The sequence below is a fragment of the Microtus ochrogaster genome, linkage group LG2 (genome assembly GCF_000317375.1).
Source record: "Microtus ochrogaster isolate Prairie Vole_2 linkage group LG2, MicOch1.0, whole genome shotgun sequence".
Lineage (NCBI taxonomy): Eukaryota > Metazoa > Chordata > Mammalia > Rodentia > Cricetidae > Microtus > Microtus ochrogaster.
Window position 1 is genome coordinate 51,213,152 of NC_022028.1, and position 14,614 is coordinate 51,227,765.

The 14,614-nt window shown below is 50.5% G+C and overlaps 1 protein-coding gene across 1 annotated transcript in view; it reads right to left on the reverse strand.

The window, feature by feature from the left end:
* The window catches only part of Rab44 (RAB44, member RAS oncogene family), a 27,751-nt gene extending 19,278 nt beyond the window's left edge, over window positions 1-8,473 (reverse strand). The window contains exon 1 of the mRNA XM_005360335.2: window positions 8,267-8,473. Within this exon, the coding sequence (XP_005360392.1) occupies window positions 8,267-8,473 (207 nt within the window). The remainder of the gene's footprint in view (window positions 1-8,266) is intronic.
* Between the last annotated feature and the right edge of the window lie 6,141 nt (window positions 8,474-14,614).

The following is a 14,614-nucleotide window of genomic DNA, read 5'->3' on the forward strand; positions in this document are numbered from 1 at the left end:
GAGGGAAAGAAGAAAGAAAAAAGTTGTAATGATGTGACAACTATGGAAGACAAAGACATTTAGTATTTTCTTAGCAGCTTTCTTCATCCCGGAAGTATCAATCAATATGTCCGAACTGTATTCTGTTAGAATGTTTCATTTTAAAAATTGCTGTCCTGTGTCAGGCAGTGGTGGTCCACGCCTTTAATTCTAGCACTCGGGAGGCGGAGGCAGAGGCAGGAGGATCTCTGAGTTCCAGGCTAGCCTGGTCTACAGAGTGAGTTCCTGGAAAGCCAAGGCTACACAGAAAAACCCATCTCAAAAAACCCAAAAAAAAAAAAAAGAAAGAAAAGAAAAGTTTTAAAACTTTCTGTTATGGGCAGGAGAGATGGCTTCTGTAACCCTAACTCCCGGGATCCAGCTCTCTCTTCAAACCTCTGCAGGCACCAGCACTCAGACACACGTGTGCACATCTTTATGGAGGACAGACAACCTTAGCCATTGGTCCCGAAGAACTATCCATCCTTTTTTGAGAATCCCAGACTGTTCTGTGGCTGTCCACACGGCTAGGCTGACTGGCAAGCCCTGGGGACCCGTGTCTCTCTGCCTCCCCTGGACTGGGACTGTTAGTATGTCTCTATAAATGTTTAATGCATACATCTATTTTATAGGCCTATATTCCCAGATAGTGTAAAGTGTTTCTCCGGTGAAAGGAGCCAAGGGAAAAATTTTAGAAGCCGTGCGCTAGACCACAGAGTGTAGATAATTCACCTCACAGAACTGATTAAGGTCCAGTCACGTGTGAACGTGCAGATTCCATCCAGGAACATCATAGATAAATTTCTGTCCGATGAGACAGATAACACCAAGATTTATGGCCTGTTGGACTTTCACTGGTTGTTAAAAAAAAAAAAAATCTGGCTCTAATCTGTCTTTGTTAAATTGCCCCACTTTTTAAAGTGCTCTTTGAACCATGTATAACGCTAATTAACGCCTTAAATAAAATCTCTGAGGGCTTGGGATGTGGCTTGGTGATAGGGCGCTCAAACAAGGGAAAAAAACATCCCACTTTGACACGAGTCGGTTTTGCATTTGCCTATAGGTCGTGATTTTACTTTCTGAACACTAACCCTCTCATTGTCCTTAGGGCAGGGTCCTGTGAATTCAGTTACAGTCAAGTAGGAAACACTACTACGCAGACACACGCACCACTACTATGCGCAGGTGCAGGCGCACCTCAGGGTTCTCTGAGCCCCAGGGTTTCTTAACTGTTGGAGGAGGGGCTAAAAGTAACAGGGTTTTAGAAACTTTGTTGCTCTTGCACCTGCCCCCACGTGCCCCTCCTCCCCAGATGCTATGCCTTGTAGCCAAGGCTGGCTCCAAACTCACTATGCAGCCAAGAATGACCCTGAACTTTTGAGCCTCCCACCTCCGTCTCCTGAGTGCTGGGATTCCAGGTGTCCACTTAACACAAGACTAGAGTCATCAGAGAGGAGGGAGCCTCAGTTGAGAAAATGCCTTCTTCAGATCAGGCTGTAGGCAAGCCTGTAGGCATTTTCTTAATCAGTGATTTCTGGGGAAGGACCCAGCCTGTTATGGGTGGTGTCGTCCTGGGCTGGTGGCCTGGGTTCTATAAGAAAGCAGACTGATGGGGGGATAGAGAGATGACTCAGAGGTTAAGAGTCCTAACTGGTCTTACTAGAGTTCAATTCCCAGCATCCCACATGGTGGCTCAAAACCATCTACAATAAGATCTGGTGCCCTCTTCTGACCTGCAGGGGTGGGTGCAGGCAGAACACTGACCATAATTAATTAATTAATTAATCTTAAATTAAAAAAGGAAGAAGGAAAAAGAAAGCCAGTTGAGCAAGCAGCCGGGAGCAAACCAGTGAGCAGCTCCCCTCCGTGGCCTCTGCATCCGCTCCTGCCTCCAGGCTCCTGCCCTGTTTGAGTTCCTGTCCTGATTTCAGTGAACCGGTTCCCCAGGTTGCATTTGGTCATGGTGTTTTATCACAGTGATAGGAACCCTAACTCAGACAACACCAGGCATGTGCCACCACCCCACCTCTTCTTCCACTTGTGTATGTGTGTGTTCTGGGTTCAAACTCAGGTCACCAGGTTTGTAGAGCAAGCTCCCTTTCTTTAGACGCTGAGCTTTTGTTGGGAGCAGTGAGACCCCAGATCCTGAATTTCTTGTAATCCCCTGATCTGAGTGCCTACAGCTGCTCTGAGCACGAGACCTTCAGGAGTTCCTGATGGCAGGAGAGTGGTTTCTGGTGGGTTTGGCTGGGGCGTGGCTATCTCTATATAATCTGCCCCTGAACACAATAAAGGGAGCATTCTTGGGGAATTCAAGGATGACCCATGTCGCTGTCTCTCTGTCTGTGTGTGTTTGTGTATTTTACCTCCAGCTCCCTTGCCCGAAGCTCGGTAACTGGGTGCCAGCACACCGAGCACAGACACGGGGGCGTGGTGCGCAGCAAGCTTTCTCGCTGGTGCAAGTGGCCTCAGAGGCCAGGGGCAGCAGGAGGTTGTGAGCCACCATGTGGGCACTGTGACTCATGCTTGGGTGCTCTCATGAGCGCTGTAGGCTCCTAACTGCTGAGCAATCACTCTGATCTTTAAAAACACAAAAAGCAGGGCGCCTCCCTTAGGAAGGAGCTGAATTCTCTCACAATCTTCTGTAATTATTTCAAAATATATTGTTTTCCTGGGCTCTTCCTCTTCCTTCCCTCTCCCCCTTGTTTTTACTTTTAGCTGAGCATACTGGTCCATGCCTGTAATCCCAGCATTTGGGAGTCTGAGGCAGGAGGATTGCTATGAATTTAAGTCCACTCTCAGCTACACACCAAGACACTACCTCAAAAAAAAGAAAAATCAAAAAAAGGGCTGGTGAGATTGCTCAGCTGGTTACAGTGCTTGCCTTGCGAGCCCCGTGCCCTGACTTCCACACCCAACAGTGGAAAGGGAGGACCAAGTCCTGAAAGCTCACCTCTGACCTCCACCCTGCACCTTGACTCACACATACTCATCCTATCTGCACAATTACGGTGATATTAATAATAATCGGTAAGAGGCTAGGCTGGGGGTGCTGTGTGCAGTGGGGGGGGTAAAGCACTTGCACAAAGTGCTGGGTTCAACCTCCAGCCCCCCATAAACCTGTGTGCTGATGCCTGTAATTCCAGTACCCCAGAGGCAGAGGCAGGAGGATCAGAACTCCAGTCCAGCCTCAGATACATAGATGCTAGCCTGGGCTACATGAGACTGCATCTAAAAACAAAAGAAAGTGCCATGGGAACAGCCATCAAATCAGGAGGGAGAGTCTGTCTTCCCTGGGCTATGAGATCACAAGAACCAGGCCGTCTCAGGGTATCTCTCCAGCTCTGTGGGAAGGTTCTAGAAAGCTCTGGAAGCTTAAGCCATCCACACAGTCTCTTGTCTCCAGGGGAACTACCTTGTAAGCCTCCAGCTACAAACGTGCCCTGTAGGAGGTACCACTAAGAAACACACACAGCCTTCTGCTGCCCACTAGACTGCTTCCCTTGGGGGCCTGGAAGCCCCGCCATGAACTACGGGTCCCTGCTTGTGTCTTCAGCCATGAAAGACAAGTCCAGGCTTAGGGAAGAAGCCTGTCCCAGGCTCTGCTTCACTTGGGCACCAGCTTCCAAGCTGGCCTTGGGTGAGCTTCGCATTGGCTAGAGGACTCATGGCTTCCCTGACAGAGGGTAGAGCGCGCAGTGTGGTGCGAATGGGAGACTGCAGGGCGTGGAGCTGTCTGTACTGGGGTGTTGCTGACCTATATGGGTTTGGGGTGTTTGTTTTTGTTGTTTTGAGACTAAACAAGGTCTCGTTTAGCCTAAGCTGGCCTCGAACTCTCTGTGTGACAAGCACTCTTCCAACTGAGGTCCCCAGACTCTCCCTGATTTTGGAGACAGGGTTTCACTATTTCCCAGACTGGTTATGTAGATCATGCTGGTTTTGAATTTGAGGCCCCCCTGCCTCTACCACCCAGCTGCCTAGATTATTGGAGTGAGCCACCAGGCGTGGCAATTCAGCACTCTGTCAATAGATCTGAGAGATGTTTCTACCTCTGACTTTTTACGTTCATTATTTCTTTTTTTCTTTTTTCATTTTTGTTTGTTTGTTTGGTTGGTTGGTTTTTTGTTTTTTGTTTTTTTCCCAGACAGAGTTTCTTTGTGTAGCTTTGGCTGTCCTGGAACTTGCTCTGTAGACCAGGCTGGCCTGGAACTTGCTCTATAGACCAGACTGGGCTCAAACATTTCAAGTTCTTTCCAATCCTTGGCTTGGTTTCTCCGCTAGGACCTTGATCTAAGCGCCCTGGACTTCCCCGTTTATGGCTCAGACTCCACATTCCAGGGCCCTTCAGTCTGGGAAACCGAAGCAGAGCACGGGGAACGGCACCTGACTCTCTCTGCCTTTCATAAGAGATCCAGAAACCAATGAGCACTTTTACTGACTCTCCGTACGTTCCAAAACATTCTAGGTTTTTTGCAAAGGTTCAAAGGAGTCTGCCTTCCTATTTTAGCAGGAGAGAACTGGATAAGTCAATCATGGAACCCAGTGCTTCCTTGGAGTGTCATTTTCTCTCTGTTCCTCACGCAATCAGCTGTGACAAGCTGGCTCTTGGGGATAGCCTTGGAGTCTGTGCCGTGGAACCCTCTCAGGAGGCCTGGAGCCTGGGGAATGAGGAAGGTCATTTCCAGACAGGGGTCACCAGCTGGAGAGTGCAGCTGGGTTTGTGGCCTAACATTGGAGGAAGGCTGGCCCAGCACTGGCACTCAAGGGCCCACATTTCAGGGTCCTTTCGGTCCTTGGAAAGGTGGACGACTAATTGTTATCAACGTGACTGGATTCAGAGTCGCCTGGGAGACGCCTCTGGGCATTTCTGTGAGGGACTTTCCAGAGAAGGTTAGCCAGGAGAGAGACCCACCTGAAGTGTGGGTGTTACTGTCCCATGGGCTGGCGTCCTGGACTGAATAAAAAGAAGAAAGCCTCCGGGTGGATGGTGGGGGCGCACACCGTTAATCCCAGCACTCAGGAGGCAGAAGCAGACGGATCTCTGTGAGTTTGAGGCCAGCCTGGCTACAGAGTGAGTTCCACAGAGAACCCTGCTTAGAGGGGAAAAAAAAGCAAGGGGGAGAAGGAGGAAGAAGGAGAGAGAGAGGAGAAGGATGAGGAAAAGAGAAGGGAGAGAGAGCAAACTGAGCACTAGTGTTCATATCTCTGCTTCCTGACTCTGGATACAAAGTAACCAGCTGCTCACTCTCCTGCCACCATGGCTTCCCCATCGTGATGAACCTGGACCGTGAGCCACAATAAACCCTATTCCCCTAAAGTTGCTTCTGTCAGGTTTCATTTCAGGCTCTCATTGCTGTGGCAAAGAGAAAAGAAATTTAAACAGTCGCTCATCCACCAGCCACATCAGCAACGGAAGCATTAAGAACCTATGATTCCATGTGGAAATTCTAGGCAGAAACTAATTTTGGTCTAAGTGTTGATTTTGCAACTTAAATCTAAGGAGGCTCATGTGTTTGCACCCTGGCTTTGCCTATAGCAATAACTAGGGTCAACCCAACCAATTCTTCACATGTCGAGAAACATGGAAGTTATTTGTAGCCACAAGAAAAATAATCTGAAACTTGAGAGTAAGACAAAAAGGTAAGATCAGCCTGTAACTATCCAGAGGTAAGATCAGCCTGTTTAACTATCCAGAGGTAAGATCAGCCTGTAACTATCCAGAGGTAAGATCAGCCTGTTTAACTATCCAGAGGTAAGATCAGCCTGTTTAACTATCCAGAGGTAAGATCAGCCTGTAACTATCCAGAGGTAAGATCAGCCTGTTTAACTACCCAGAGGTAAGATCAGCCTGTTTAACTATCCAGAGGTAAGATCAGCCTGTAACTATCCAGAGGTAAGATCTGTCTGTAACTATCCAGAAGTGGAGGCTGGCCACACACTGTCCAGGACAGTGGAGGGGACTGGGCATCTCACTTTTTGTTTGTTGTTTGTTTGTTTTGAGAAAGGGGCTCGTAATGAAGACAGTTCCTGGCTAGCCTGGAACTCAGTATGTAGATGGGCTTCTTGATGAAAAGCCTAGACTCGGGCCAGGCGACAGCTCCGCGTGGTGTGAAGTGATGTCTTCTCAATCTAAACATTCCTCCCAGAGGAAGTCATGAGACCTCCTGGCTTGAGTCACGTGTCTAGGAAAGCGTGACTCGGGAGGGTCCCTCCCAGCTTTTTTGAAGAGGTAAACAACTCCCTGCAGCGGGGGAGGGGGAGGACAGACACGGACAGACCGACTCCAGCCAGCAGCAGAGCCGAGATTCCTGGGCTATCCTGCCGCCCGTAAACGGGGCAGAGCTCACAGCTTTTGTGAGTCACCAGTGGTGGGCTCTTTGATGACATAGCTGCTTCCTGGTCACCCCTGCTCCTGTTAGGAACCCCAACAAAAACTCATCGGTTCAACCAAGTTGAACCTTGGTCTGCAGTAGAGTCCCTGCTTGTAGCTCTGTGTGTGTGTTTTACACCTCCCCAGAACGTCTGTCACATACTACCAAGCCAACCTAATGACCTGAGTTTGATCTCAGAAATTCTTGTAAAAACGAGCTAGATTTGGGTGACTTGTCTGTAATCCCAACTCTTCTACTCCTAGATGGAGACCGAGACAGAATTGGCCAGAAGCTCGCACAGTGGGACAAACAAGAGAGACCCTCTCCCCCATACACACAAACATACATGCATGAACACACACACCCTTGCACAAACACACATACCCATGCACACAAACACTCCCATTCACAAACACACACACGACCACACCCATGCACAAACACACACACTAACACATACACTCATGCATGAACACACACAATCTTATTTTTAAAAGTCCCAGACTTACTGAACTCACTCAGTAACTTAAGAGTTTTGTCTAGGAACTATGAAGTCAGTTTCTGGCAAGGATTTACGAGCTGTTGGACATGGGCCATTTTTTCTAATTGAACTCAGCAATCTCCCCCTAACACCTTCCTGTCAAGCTGCCTATGAGGATCCGAGCTCAAGGCTCTGGGCACTAGTCATGACATTTTACTGTAATCCCTAGTTAATTAATAATAAATGAGATAAGATCTTCTTTGGCTGGTGAGACACCTCCCCAGGTAAAGGCGCTTGCCTCTAAGCCTGACAATCTGAGCTTAACCCTGGTGGAAGGAGAAAGCCGGTGCACACAGGCCGCCCTCCGACCTCCACATGTGTGCTGTGCTGCGCGTACATCCCGTCGCCTGCACATGCACACAAATAGCCCTATGTGTGGCCAACGAGGACTACACACTTCTGAGCCTCCTGCCTTCACCTCCTGAGTGTGGGGCTCACAGGTGTGTGCTACCACGCCCAGTTTTTCTGGGGCTAACGACTGAACCTGGAGCCTTGTGCATGCCAGGCAAGCACTCTATCAACTAAGCCCCATGCCTGGTCTCCATAGTAACTGTCTTACTAGGGAAAGGACAAAATGGAGTGTGGAGTGACACCCAGAAATAACAGCAGACCCCTCAAGAGAGCAACCCACACAGGCACTTTTGCCGTGAATGAGGAGTAAGCCTCGGCCACCTTGGTCTGGATCCCAGCCTTTCAGACTCTGAGTGGAACCCACTCCTGTGGCCACTCTCGAGGTTCACACTCATCAACCTGCTTTGGTTCCTAGTGCTCTGACTGCTCCCCAGTCTGAACATCCTGCTCTAAACACCTCCATCAGGTAGCGAGGAGCCTGCCTGTCATCCCAGCACTGGGGAGCACAGGAGAGCTGAGAGTTAGAAGCTATCCTGAGCTACAGAGGGAGACCTGTCTCAAAATTCTCTCTCACAGCAGGGCAGTGGTGGCGCACGCCTTTATTCCCAGCACACAAGAGATCAAGATCTGTGAGTCTGAGGCCAGCCTGGTCTACAGAGTGAGTTCCAGGACAGCCAGGACTGCACAGAGAGACCCTGTCTCAACAATAACAATGTCTTAGATAAAAAGACTCCCCCAGCACCATTTGTGAGTTACTTCGGTGGCATAAAGTCCTCTCCTTCACTAAAATGCAGATGTTTCCGGGAAAGGATGATCTGTTCATTCTCAGAAGTCACCTACATGTCAGTATAAACAAATTCTCACGTTTTCTGAGAGTGGATTCCGATGCAGAGGGGAACAGGCAGGCAAACTAAGCTCTGATTAAAATAGGAAAACCTGGGAATCTGCACAAAGGGATTCCAAGTGTGGAGGACCTCATGCTCACCTCCAGGTCCTCTCTGGTGACGAAGCCCCTCTCTCTGGCACCACAGTCTCGGAAGAAGGACTGCAGCTCTTCTTCGGAGTGAGAGGGCCAGGACGCGGGCTCTGGAGTAGCGGGGGCATCCTGACCGTCCGCTGGCTCTCGTATCTGCCTCCTGCGACTGGACGCCAGCTTCCGGCCTTTTCTGAACCCTCCCTTTCCATTCTCCATGGTGCCTCGGACCTGGGGACAGAGGGGAAGTAAGAGGGTGATGGGCCACAGTGCAGAAAGCCCCAGCCCTGCACCCGCCTGCTGAGCACAGTCCCCCAAGGCCTGGTCCACACACCATGAGCGACACGTCCTCCTGCTTAGGCCTACGCCCTGTGGAAGATCCCCTCAGCCTGGAACACTCCTGAGCTGTCCTCGGACCTCTCAAAGACTCTACAGATAGTGATGTGAAGGAACTCGTGACAGGGAAGGTCCTGCCTCCTAACCTGGGAGAGACCTGGAGTCCTTGGGACTGTTGTCTGGAGGCAGGGGGAACTGCTGGACGTCTCTTGCTGTGTTCCCTCCAGCTCGGGTCCTCCCCTCCAGCAGCCTCCATGGTCATCTCCTCTCAACCTCATCCCCCCCATCTTTCCCTCTTCTCAACACACTATGTGTGTGTGTGTGTATGTGTGCATATGTGTGTATGTTTGTTTGTATGTATGTGTGTATGTGTACATATATGTGTGTATGCATGTATATGTGTATGTGTATATATATGTGTATGTATGTGTGTACGTGTGTATTGCGTGTATGTATATGTGTATGTGTGTATGTATTGTGTATATATGTGTATGTATGTGTGTATATGTGTATTGTGTGTATGTATATGTGTATGTGTGTATGTATGTATATGTATATATGTGTATGTATGTGTGTATATGTATATTGTGTGTATGTATATGTGTGTATCTGTGTATGTGTGTATGTATGTATGTGTGTATGTGTATGTGTTCATATGTGTTCAGAAGCTAAAGGAGGACACAAGATGCCTTGTTCTCACCAACTGCCCTGTTCCACTGAGTGTTTCTCACTGAACCTAGAACTTGCTGTTTTTCAGTGAGGTCAGCCGGCAAGCCAGCCCCAGTGATCTTCTGTTACTGCCTGTCCAACCTATGTGCTACATAGGCCTGGCTTTTACATGCATTCTGGGGATTTCAACTTTGGTCCTTACACTTCTACAGCAAGTCCTCATATTCACTGATCCCAGGCTCTCATTTCTTTCTTGACATAAACGGAAGTTTCCCTGCCTCCCCAGTTCTCAGGGCCTACATGGCTCAGTCCCTTTCTCTTCCCTTCCTTGTGCCCTCACTCTTTATGGGAACCACTGCAGACCCACTGATGGTTCCCTGAACACCAAATTCCCTCCCAACCCGGTTCCCTACACCCCGTCTAGCTAACTAACATCTTCCATTCCCACCCCATAGGCACTCTCTGTGGGCACCCCCATGCTTTGAGCATAGGCTCCTTGCACTGTGGGGGACCCTGCCATCTAGTATGTCGGGACATGAGCAGAGTTTCCGGGAGGGTGCTGGTATTTGAGGAAGTGCACAGCATTTGCAGAGGGATGGGAGAGGGAAGCAGATTCCACCTGAGCCCAAGATGGAATGATACCTCTGCTCTGCGGGGACCAAAAGTCACATACTAAGAGGAGATCAGAAGGTCGCTGTAGGAATGGTGGCCTATCCAGGGTACAGGTGACAGCGGTGGGTCCTCCCCTGAGGCAAGTGCCCACACAGCAGCAGCACAGGGGTCAGAGAAATCAAGCCCTCACCTGCCTAGGCCCCAAATTTAACAAAAGTGCTCTCTCTCTCTCTCTCCCCCCCCCAAGCTTATCCTGCAGGCAGAAGCAAACCCTGTACCCCGGATGGAATAAACCAATACCGACAAAAGAAAGAAAGTAAGCTCTGACCCATATAAGAGACTCAAAAGAGCGCTGTGAGTTCGAAGCCAGCCTAGACCACATAGACAGACCCTGCTCTAAAAGACAAATGAAAAAGCGGCTGAGGTGGCCCGGCAGACGAAGGCACCTGCCAGCGAGCGTGATGACCCCCCTGGTGAAAGAAGAGAACTGATCCTGTAAGTTGCTCATTTACCTACACAATACACACGTGCGCATGTGTACAGACACACACACACACAAAATGTGATTTTCTTAAAGTTTTTTTTTTGGAGGGAACAACTAGGGAAATGCAAACACAGGTTGTGTCTGGAAACCATTGCTCCCATGAGGTGACCCGTCATGCCGAGTCACGATTGAACCCTCTTTTAAAAGGCATCTATCGAGCCAGGTGTGGTGGCACATACTTTTAATCCCAGCACTCAAGAGGCAGAGGCAGGAGGATCTCTTTGAGTTCAGTGCCAGCCTGGTCCACACAGTGAGTTCCAGGCCAGATCAGCCAGGACTACATGGTAATTCCCTGTCTCCGAGCATCAACGGCAAAGATACCTGATGGAGAGGGCTGAGTTATGATCCTGCCATCTGCCTTCCAATGGTTACAATAAAGACAGACAACAGAAAGAGTGGGTGCCATGGGACAGGTGAGGGGCAAAGTGTCCCCGTCTCACAGTGTGTTGGTCACAGTACTATTGGCTTGATTCTGTAGACCCCAAAGCCTTTAGGAAAAGGCTTGAAGGGAAACAAGCAAGAACGGTTCTGGGGGATGTCCTTGCACTCAGCTGCCTGAATGTCACCAGTATTTACCACGTACATCACCCCACGCTGCTCCCATGCACAGTGATGGGCATGTGCCCCTCCTTGGGCCACATCTGTGCACTCCCAGAAAGCCACTGTCTACCTCCCTGCAACATCCCCCTAGAGGAAAGCCCCTCCCTCCATGACCACGTGACCCTCCAAGGCTGTTAGGGGCCCCTGAGGTCTCAAGGTTACAGTCGAGGTACCAGCAGAGGGTGGGGCCACCCTCGTGGCCTAGAGAGGAGGGAAGGGAGGCTCCCTGAGGAGAGTGACGTCAGAACGCTCTGCAGTTGGGTGGACCTCCTTCCCTGCTGATCTCTAAGTAGGCAGCCTCAGGCAAGTAGCTTACCCACTCCCCCACTCCGTGCCTCAGTTTCCTCGCTAGAAGGAAAGAAGTGTCTGGGTGTAGCGATGCCTGCCAACAATCCCTGGGCAATCTTAGACAGGAAGATCACTGTGCGTTCAAGACCAGCCTATTCTCCAGAGTGAGACCTTGTCTCTCTCACACACACACAGATACACACACACACACACACACACATATACGTGCATGCAGGCACAAGATAAAAATATCAAACTAACATCTACCACCAGAATCATGCGAGGATTAACCATAATAACTGACATTGAAACCATTCCCCCCCGCAGCAAGGCCCCTTCTGGTTCCACTCACTGTACCCCCTTTCTGGTTCCACTCACTGCACCCCCTTTCTGGTTCCACTCACTGCACCCCCTTTCTGGTTCCACTTTAGTTTCTATCCCTGAAACGTATTCCACTCATTTGCCCTGTAGATTCAAATCTCCTTTTCCTGAACTTTAAACCAGTGCTTGGCATACAGCTGGCGCTTAGCAAATATTTGTTGACTCTGACCAAGCACCGTGCCTGGCCTTCAGGGACGCTGGGTAAAAGTAGCAATGACCATAGCGGTGATGTCATTGGTAAGGGTGGGGTTCAAAATGGTCCCTATAGCAGTTGGGTGTCGTATTTGGGTTCCAACCAAAAACTACAGAAACTGGCTGCCATCTCACCCAGGATAGGTGCCCCCAAGGCAATTTCTGGAGTCATGAGGCTGCAGTTGGGGAGGGGACATGGATGCCCAGGGAAGCAGCCTTAGGAAGAGACAAAGATTTCCCTGCCGTCCAGATGTGGGCTAGCTATGCTTCCAGGGCAGCAAGGGCTGGCCCTGAGCTCAGGAAGTCAGGGCAGTTTCGCAGTACTTTCTGCAAGCTGGTGAGCACACAGAACCAGTTAGATAAGACTCCCCACAGAGCCCATGCTGGGGGAGAGCCCTCCAGAGAAGAGTAAGTGTTGTGAGCCAGGCTCTCACAGCCAAAGGAGGACTCCCCTCTGCAGTGTTCCTAGCATCCCCCTGCCCCCCAAACCCCACACTTCATAGGAAGGCAGCAACTGGGGTCACTTTTCTTAGCTCTACCAGGCAGGGATCTCAGTGGCGAGACCATCAGGAGGTCCAGGGAAGGGAGTCCGCCTGTCCCCTGAAGCCAGCGAGGCCAGTCAGAGCACTGGTTACCATGGGTCAAGACATGTCTGTCAGTCACCGCCCCATTCCCTTACAGCATAGCCTAAATCAGGCTCTGACCCTTTCATGGGCAGGAATAGCCACTGAGAGAGACGGTGGGGACCTCCTTTGCTGAGTCCATGAAGGTATGTGTTCTCCCTCTCTCCCTCCCTCCTCCTCCTCCTCCCCCTCCTCCTCTTTGTTCCTCTCTCTCTCTCTCTCTCTCTCTCTCTCTCTCTCTCTCTCTCTCTCTCCTTCTTCAGTTATCATCCAAATCCCCTCCGCTCTTAAACAATACCCTTCACCCTTCCTTTGGTGACAGCAAACAACCGGTTTGCAGGCACCCAGAGCCAGAACAGGAACCTTTAGCATCAGCTGCAGAGTGTTCTCAGCCCATGCCCCGTCTCCGCCCTAGTGTCTTGCACACACACCCTGCTCAGAGAGTAAAACACACGCAGCCCCTCAGCTCCCAGGGATCTCTTGTGTTACTCTCCTGAAAAACCTCCTAGAACCTGAAGAAAACCCGGCAGCAGCCAGTGAGGCCTGCTCTCAGCCACCTTCAGGACGGGGTTCCACAGTGGAACAGCCATGGGTTTTAGCTAACAGAACCCTGAGGCATCTCTTCCAACAAGAATTGGAGAGAAACAGAATGTAGGCGTGGGGACACAGTAGGACCACAGCCTGTCACCTGCCAGAGCTGCAGGGCCTCGTATTCCCCCAACCCTGTGACAGAGGGCTGAGAAACTGAGTCAGCTCAGCGTGAAACTTACCTTAGGAAAGGCCAGTAATGGTCATGGCCAATGACCCCGAGAGTCACCTAGTCCTAGTGACTTGTTCTGGCAGCCTTCTCCCCGCCTTCACTCACTGCTAGAGAAACCGAGTGTCCAAGAAGCTAGAAGACCTGGCCGGTGTTACAAGTTCACCATCTATCTGCTCACTCACTGGAGAGGACACCCACAGCCTGGGCCTCTCTGCCAGACAGTCTGAAGTACCAAAGCCACATTGGGTGGTATAACCCCAGCACCCAGCACCCCAGAGGTGGAGGCAGGAAGCACAAGAGTTCAAGGTCATCTTTGACTATGTGGTGAGTTCAAGGCAAGCCTAGGCTACATTAAAAACCCTCATCTCAAAAAAAAAAAAAATACAGTTTGGCAGTATATACTTTTAATCCCCCAATTTAGGAGGCAGAGGTAAATGGATCTCTTTGAGTTTAAGGCTACCAGGGCTCCATAGGGAGACCTGTCTGGAAGGAAGGAAGGAAGGAAGGAAGGAAGGAAGGAAGGAAGGAAGGAAGGAAGGAAGGAAGGAAGGAAGGAGATACTGCACGGGCCGGTACTACCACCCTCCCCTCGCCCCCAGCCCCTCCAAGCAGCAGCTCTGCCTGTTGCAGCCGCTCCCACCTCTCAGAGGCTGCCGTCTGCAGTCCGGAGCTCCTGGTGACTGCTGCCCACAGAGCCCATGCACTCTGCAACTGTCAACAGTCTTGTCTCTTGCTCAACCGCCCCTTTCCGTTCCCTGGCTGCCCATCTCCTGTGATCATCTCGGGAACTTCCCGTAGAAAGGGGCCCTGGCTGTACTTTCTCTGTCTCATCTGATGCCCAGGGTCCTGGTATGTTCCACACTCAGCCCATAGTAACAAGGCCAGAACTTGGGCCTCAGCCCAGGAGGAAGGTCAAGAGAAACCACTGTGGCTACAGTGTGGTTTCTCTGATGCAGAAAATACCCCTCCTCACCTCCGGTTCTCACTCAAGGACAGCCTGTTTGACTAGGAGAGGAGGCTTATGTCAAACTCCATTCTGAGGAGTCTGACATAAGCTAATATCAAAATATGTTGCAGAGCCACTATCATGAGAACAGTGTGGCAGAGGAGCATGAAGACAGGTGAATGAGCTATGGATGATGGGAATGAGCCAGGTGGGGTGCTGCTCAGCTGCCACGCTAGTAATTAGAACCTGAGTGGGGCAGGAGGACCTGAGTTCAAAGTCAGGCTGTGCTACATGCTTAGGCTTTGTCTCAGGCATAGAAAAGAAAAAAGGAGCCGGGCGGTGGTGGCGCACGCCTTTAATCCCAGCACTTGGGAGGCAGAGGCAGGCGGATCTCTGTGAGTTCGAGGCC